The 8,053-nt window shown below is 39.8% G+C and overlaps 1 protein-coding gene across 1 annotated transcript; it reads left to right on the top strand.

Annotated features, from left to right (window-relative positions):
* Positions 1–5,688: 5,688 nt before the first annotated feature.
* LOC127094128 (uncharacterized) lies at positions 5,689–7,461 on the top strand. Its single transcript, XM_051032992.1, has 2 exons — positions 5,689–6,611; positions 7,203–7,461. Exons 1-2 carry the CDS (start codon positions 5,689–5,691, stop codon positions 7,459–7,461), a joined length of 1,182 nt encoding a protein of 393 aa, XP_050888949.1.
* The last annotated feature ends 592 nt before the right edge of the window (positions 7,462–8,053 follow it).

Here is an 8,053-nt window from a genome sequence, read left to right as displayed (position 1 = left end):
ATTGGTTGAATTAATTTGAAGTGTTTGTCTCTTGCGCAGTTTGAGTCTAATATAATGACTTTTAAGCCCTTTGTGGCTTTTTATGTAATGACTTATCCATTTTGGCAATTTGTCCAATTTGATTTTACCATTTTGGCTTCGATTGTTATGTATGAATTATTCTTTCGTTATTTTTATCTCTTGAAGTGCAGGCTTATATTTCTTCAAATATTTCCCATTTACTCTCAAGAGCCTTCAATCCTCAACCATTTCTTCGATTTCGTATGCGCCATTTGAAAAGACTTGAATAATTTGAAAAGGGCCTTCCCACTTAGGGAATCATTTTCCAAATGTTCTATCTTTTCGATCCATGGGTAAAATCACTTTCCACACTAGATCTTCAGTCGAAAATAGTTTAACTTTAACCTTTTTATTGTATGATTTTTTTACTCTCTTTTTCTGCCTTTTTAATAATTCTAAGGCATTTAATCTTTCTTCGTCTAGGTCGAATTTCTTTGACCTTTAGATGACGTTGGTCGAATTTCTCCAACTAGGTCCAATGCCCAACCTCTAAAAGGCCAAGGCTTCACAACGGAGTGGAGTTCGCTTGTAGGGACATGTTGTATGCTCGCATGCACTTGGCACTCTTAGCAACCTTTAGCGAATTCTGTGTAATCCTTAAGCATGGTAGGCCAATACATTCCTTGTCGAAATAATAACCACTTCGTCTTATGACCCACCTGATGTGCCCCACATGCCCCACTATGGAACTAGAGAGGGCTAAGTATGCCTCAGTTTCACTAAGGCATTTAAGTAAGACTTCTTCAGGTGTCTTCTTGAATAATTCGTTCCCCATAAGAATATAACTTAAAGCACGATACCTGACTTTTCGTTCAGAAGACGCTGTTGGATTTTCTAAATATCCTACTATTGGCTTTCTCCAATCTTCGTCTACCAAACAGTCTATTTCTAGTATCTCAAAATTCTCTTCGTCAGCATATCCTAGCTTTGTTGTCTCCAAATTTGATGGGGATAGTCTGGTTGACATAACTCTTCCTCTAACCTCGATTACATCTTGTAATTTTTCTTTTGAAATTGTATACCCAGAGGCAATTTGAGCCAAGTCATTGGCCTCTTGAGTTTGAAGTCGAGGTATGTTTCGAATGTTTACCATTTCAAATTTATGTAAGAGTCTGATAGTTATCACAAAGTACATAATTAGATTTTCTTTAACACATTTGTACTCCTATGTGATTTGTTTTATCACTAACTCTGAGTCTCCCATTATTTCGACTCAAGTTGCCCCCAATTCCAACAAGATCTCAAGGCTGGCTATCAAAGCCTCATACTTAGCCTCATTATTTGAACAAAGGCCTTCGACCTTGTACTTGAATTTTGTTAGGAGAAACAATTAATACTCCCACACCCATTCCATCCTTATGACTAGAGCCGTCGAAATATAACTTCCAGGACTCAAACTCCAGATAGTTTAGGGAGTTTTTGACTATGGAGTGGTCGACTATAAAGTTTGCTACCACTTGTCACTTAACAGCCTTTAAAGGCATGTAAGTTAAATAATACTCAGTTAAAGCCAATGCCCATTGTTGATTCTAAGTGTTGGCAGCAATTTTGGTAAAACAAAGAGTGTTCACAAGATGTCATGTGTGATGTCTTAACATGAGATATCCTATGTACCTGCTGGAGTTAAAGAACATGTGCAAGCAGGATTGTTTCAGAATGCCACATATAATGACAAGACTTCTGATATTGGTTGTACCTGCTGGAGCTTATATGGAAGACATGTTCACGCATGATTGTTTCAGATGACATACACAATGTCATGGTATCTGATATGGATGTACCTGCTATAAAAGGAAATTGGATTATGCAGGATTTTTCTAGGATGTCAGACCCGATGTCATGACATCCTGTACACAGAACATTCAGTATGAATGTTTGGTGTTTTGTGATTGCACAATTAATGGCAATCATTGGTTGATTGGAGATATGGCTAGCCGGCGCATTCAATCAGGGATTACAACCAGATTTGATTATTTTCCAAGGAGATCTATACAGCTGTTATAAAGAGATTTGATTGGAAAATATATTTAGGGTTTTCAAGATATCCAAGCCCAGCAGATTGCTTCTATAAAAAGGGGCTTAGAAAACCTGTTTGAACACACAACCAAGACTGAGCGAAATTTAGAGAGAGAGCTAGGGTTTGTGTCTGTAGGTCATTCAAGTCATCCATTGATGATTGAATTGGACTGATTTATCTTCTTGATCAAAGCTTTGAAGCAAGATCAAGAGTCTGTCTTCTTGATTGAAACTGTGAAGTAAAATCAAGAGTTTTGTAATTGAAAAGTATTTTTTTTCACAAGGATTGTTGTTTAAAATCACGGGTGTGTGATTGTAAGGGAAGTGAGTGGGTTCTCATATCTAAGAGTGCTTAGGTAGAAGTTGCACGGGTAGAGATTGGGTGAGAAAGACTGTAACTTGTTGAAGTGTACGGATAGTCTTTGAACTAATTCTATTATAGTGAATTTCCTTCCTGGCTTGGTAGCCCCCAGACGTAGGTGAGTTGCACCGAACTGGGTTAACAATTGCTTGTGTGATTTGCTTTATAATTCTGTTTATTTATCCATTGTGTATTAACAGATATTAGTGTCGTGACATTACCTTCGACATCTTATATCTGATACCAGAATTTCAATTGGTATCACAGCAGGCATCCTGCTCTGGCTCTGGGTGAGATCTAGGGAGAATACTTTCTGGTACAATGGAGAGGGATGGAGGATCTGTTCATAGGCCACCAATTTTGGATGGTTCTAACTATGACTATTGGAAACCAAGAATGGTAGCCTTTTTAAAATCCCTTGATAACAAGGCGTGGAAAGCTGTCTTGACAGGCTGGGTGCATCCTGTTGTTACTAAATAAGGAGAAGCCACTACTGAGAAAAAGCCTGAAGAACAATGGTCCAAGGAGGAGGATGACCTAGCCCTTGGGAATTCTAAAGCTTTGAATGCCATCTTCAATGGAGTGGACAAGAACATCTTCAGATTGGTAAACAATTGTGAAATAGCTAAAGATGCTTGGGACATTCTCAAGACCACTCATGAAGTCACATCCAGGGTAAAGATGTCTAGACTACAGCTACTCACCTCCAAGTTTGAAAACTTAAGGATGAAAGAAGAAGAGAATATTCATGAATTTCACATGAGTATCCTTGAAATTGCTAATGCCTCAGGAGCCCTGGGAGAAAAGATGACAGATGAAAAACTGGTAAGAAAAATTCTCAGGTCACTCCCCAAGAGATTTGCTATGAAGGTAACTGCAATAGAAGAATCTCAAGACATCTCCAACATGAGGGTAGATGAGCTAATTGGTTCCCTTCAAACCTTTGAGTTAGGGTTGAATGATGGTGTTGAAAGGAAAACAAAGAGCATTGCCTTCATGTCAAACACAAAAGAGGATAAGAGTCAGGAGGGTGATGAAGATCTTGTCAATGAAGTAGCTATGTTGGGAAGGTAGTTCAATAAACTGTTGAAAAAGATGGATGTAAGATCAAAGGCAAATGTCAAGAACATCTCATCTGACATCAGCAAATCCAATAATGCTGGAAGAAGAGCAAAAGCAGATGAGAAGCTCAAAGAAGGAAAAGAGGTTCAGTGCTATGAATGTGATGGGTATGGACACATCAGGACTGAATATGGTACCTACCTCAAGAAACAGAAGATGAGTCTTGCTGCCACATGGTCTGATGAGAGTGATACTGAAGAGGCTGCAAATCTTGTGACTGCTTTGACAGGAAGATGGGGGTCTGATGAAGACTCAAGTGATGATGAAGTTACCTTTGAAGAATTGGCCTCTACCTACAGAAAGTTGTGTCACAAAAGTGTAGAGCTGTGCAAACAGGTTGATAGCCAGAAGAAGGAAATTACTCAACTTGAGAACGAGAAGATAGAGTACTTGGAAACCATCTCCAAGTTACAAACAGAAGCACTGGTTCTGAATGCCAAGCTAGATAAAAATCCACAAGCTGAAAATCAGAAGATAGCACAGCTGGAAAGTGAGAAGGCAGACCATGCAAAAACCATCTCAAAATTGAAGACTGAAGTCATGTTTCAAAATTCTAAATTAGAAGAGATGACCAAGTATGTAAGGATGTTAAGCAATGGGTCTGACTCCTTAGACAAGATTCTTCAAACTGGAGAAATAACAGGAGACAAATCTGGCATTGGGTATAATAACTAAAAGCCTAAGAGCAGTGACACTGGTGTCAAACCTCAAGCCAAACTTAAGTGCATTCAACAACCTGTGATGTCACATTATATGTCACAACACCAATGGAGAAAACAGTTGAAAGGAAAACACCAAAGATGGAGATGCCATTACTGTGGGAAATTTGGTCATCTAAAGCCTTTATGCTATAAACTGTATGGTTATCCTAGGTCTGCTCATCATCAGGATCACCATCAATTCAGATCCAAACATCACATGCCTATCATCAAAAAGCAATGGGTCCCTAAGACAAATGTCACAAGTCTGATAGCTCACATTCCCCTCAGAATCTCAGCCAAAGAAGAATGGTACTTTGATAGTGGATGCTCCAGACACATGACTGGAAACCAAGACCTACTAACTGGTCTGCATCACCATACTATAAGTCATGTAACCTTTGGAAATGGAGAAAAAGGTGAAATCAAGGGAACAGGTAAGCTTGATTGCATTGGAGTACCTAGAATTGACAAAGTTCTACTAGTCAGAGGCTTAACTGCAAACCTCATAAGCATCAGCCAACTATGCGATCAAGGTCTGAATGTTAACTTCACCAAGACTGAATGTCTAATCCTGGACATAAAGAGTGAAGTAATTATGAGAGGAATCAGGACCAAAGACAATTGCTACATATGGAGCTCTCAACTGGATTGTCCCTTAAAGTATTGGTTAAGAACAGATACTCTCAAGAGTGATGCAAAACAAGGCTGGGGAAAATGTCATACAAAGATGTCAAACCAGAAGCTCAGAGGAGAAAAGGTTATGATGGCTCAAAAACCTGAGAGATTAGACCAAACAGGTGGACATTTGACCAGTCACAGGGAGAATGGAACTGTTGGGACTAAGCCACAAAGGACTTTGTGCAAAAAGGCCAAGGACAATATTGAGAAGATTTGGATGACACCTGTGAAAGGTACAGAAGATGATAGCAGTAGGGCTCAACTAGGTTGGATGAACCTATTACTGATTGCATACAATGTCACGCACGATGTCATAACATTGTATTATGACTTCCTGAATGCTGAAGCCAGGTCCAAAAATCAGACTCAACACAGATGGACAAAGTACTGTTCTAGCTATTATCACTCCATTAGAAAATTTATGGAAGACAAATTCAGAAGTCAAAAGCTTGGACTGGAACTAGCAGACAAGCTTGCAAGAAATTTGGGTAAAACTGAATATGAGGGAGGAAAACTAGGGATTTGGACTCTTGAGAAATTATGGCAATTAAAAGAAAAAATAAAAGAAATAAAAATAATGTCTGCCCTTTTAAAAGAAAGAGCCCCATTAATGATAAATCATTCCCAAGTTTTGAAAATAGTATCTATTCCCTTAGCACACGCTACCTAAACTCAGCAACTGCCATTTCCATTCAACTTCTAAGAAAAGCTCAGCTAGGGCAAAGAAACCTTCCTCAAAAGTCCTACAACATGTCTCAACATCCATCATCATCTGGTACCAAATCCTCCCAACATGCAAAGACTCCTTCTATGGAGTTTGTAGATGAAGACATAATGGACGTCACTCCTCTGTGCATGATACCGGGCGACACCACTGGTACTTCCTCCAAGGATGGAGATAAGCAAGGTAATACCTCTGGTAACTCCTCTCTTCCTAAAGACATGTACTACACCGATCGTGCTATAAGGAGACTGGTTACGAGAATCCTGAGTGAAGGACATAAAGTTGAAGGCGTTTCTACCCCTCTGTCCAGAAGGGAACCCTCCCCTGAGGAAGAACCCCATGCAGATAAAGATGATGATTCATCTAAATCAGAAAAGGAGGTGGCTGCTGAAGGGCTTTGCTCTCTAGGTAAAACCCTATCTAGCAAGAAACAAAATGTGCCTCAAGAAAATATTATTGATCTGGAGGAAGAAAGCATTGAAGGAGAGGATGATCCTTTGGTTCATCTGGTAAAACCTAGCGTAGCTGAGAAACTGAGAACTAAGAAAGGAAAAAGTATGGCTAAAATGAGAGTTGCTAGAGTGAAAAAGACTGCAGGAGTAGGACCCTCAAAACCCTGGAGCAAGGTTGAGGTTGGAAAAAGAAAAGAAAGAGACAGCTCTGATTCTGAGGAGAATGTTAAAGACGATGTCCCAGACATCTCCCCTGCAAAAAGGCAGGCTGGTCAGAAATCTCATGGCAAGACTGTTGCTACTACTGGTGTACATCTTGACAAAATCTCCTTTCACATGAAAGATGGAGCAGCAAAATGGAAATATGTCATTCAGAGAAGAGTAGCCATTGAAAGAGAGCTTGGACAAGAAGCCATAGAAGTAAAGGAGATAATTGAGCTGATCAAGAATGCTGGACTCATGAAGACTGTGGTGACCCTACCCCAATGCTATGAGGGGTTGGTAAAAGAGTTTATTGTTAATATCCCTGAGGATATTCATGATAAGAACAGTAGGGAGTTTTGCAAGGTATTTGTAAGAGGCAAATGTGTGAAATTCTCACCAAGTGTCATCAACAAGTTCCTAGGAAGAGGAATGGATGGAGGAGTAGACCTAGAAACCACAGACAATAAGGTCTGTAGGGTTATCACAGCTGGCCAAGTTAAGGAATGGCCTAGTAGAAATCACTTATCAGCTGGAAAGCTCAGTGTTAAATATGCCATCCTGCACAAGATTGGCTCAGCTAATTGGATTCCTACTAATCATGCCTCTACTATCTCCATCAATCTTGGAAGAATCATTCATGCTATTGGAACAAAGGTTAACTATGATTTTGGCAAGTTCATATTTGAACAAACCATTAGACATGCTTCTACAAATGCTGTGAAGTTACCCATTGCCTTCCCCTCCCTTATTTGTGGCATTATCCTGAGCCAACAACCAGGGATTCTGAGCACAAGTGACATTCCAAGCAGGAGAAAATCCCCTATGTCCATTCAATACAAGCTGTTTGAGGGAAGTCATGTCAATGATGTCATGACATCTGCCAGAAGGGAGTCTACATCTAAAGGAAGCCTGATTGACCAACTAAAAGAGACCTGCAAAGAATTAGACAATGGTATAAGGGTGGCCAAGGCCAGAAAAGAAGCGTTAGAAGTTCTCATTTGTAGCCTGGAAAAGGAAGACATAGAAAAGGCTGGAAAGGACTCAAATACAAGATCCCAATCCAGTTCTGAAAGCTCAGAAGACTCTGAAGGTGCAGGTGAAGATGAAGATGAAGGTGAAGGTGATACTTCTTCTTCTGACTAATGGTTCTTGCCTGAATTGAAGACTGGGAGGTGTGGTGGAAGCTGGGCTACTGTTTGGAAGGCTGTTGTCTTGATTGGTTTTTGTCTTTGTACTTTGTGGCAGTCCTCTTGATGCCTGTTATGTAATATTTAGGGCTCTTAATGAGTTCCTTGGATTTGTTCATTATTCCAGCTATCACAGTTGTGTTTAATGATGGTGTGTACTTCCTGAATATTCTGTTTTAACATACTTAATGTTATAACATCAGTTTTAACTTTCTCTGCTAGGCTAATAGACATTTATTTTGTCTGATTGGTCACCTTTGGTCAATTTTGACTAAAAAGGGGGAGAAGTGCTTGATATGGAAGTTGGATGTGGCTGAACATAAGTACAACCATTATTGAAAGAGGTGCACAGGTGCTGATGGTGAAGCAGATGTCAGTATGACATTCTGGCTGGTACAGGTGCTGGAGTTACAGTAGCTGTTATATTTGATGAATGCACAGATTTACGGGGAGAAGAAGTACCCTGGTGCATTGTGCATTTGTGTGTCTTACTAGTTGCATCCATAACTAGTAATTCTGTTGATTGTTGCACAGATTTAGGGGGAGGA

This window comes from Lathyrus oleraceus, chromosome 6 (genome assembly GCF_024323335.1).
Source record: "Lathyrus oleraceus cultivar Zhongwan6 chromosome 6, CAAS_Psat_ZW6_1.0, whole genome shotgun sequence".
Classification (NCBI taxonomy): Eukaryota; Viridiplantae; Streptophyta; class Magnoliopsida; order Fabales; family Fabaceae; genus Lathyrus; species Lathyrus oleraceus.
Note: the sequence above shows the minus strand (reverse complement) of the source record. Positions and strands in the feature narration are given on the sequence as shown.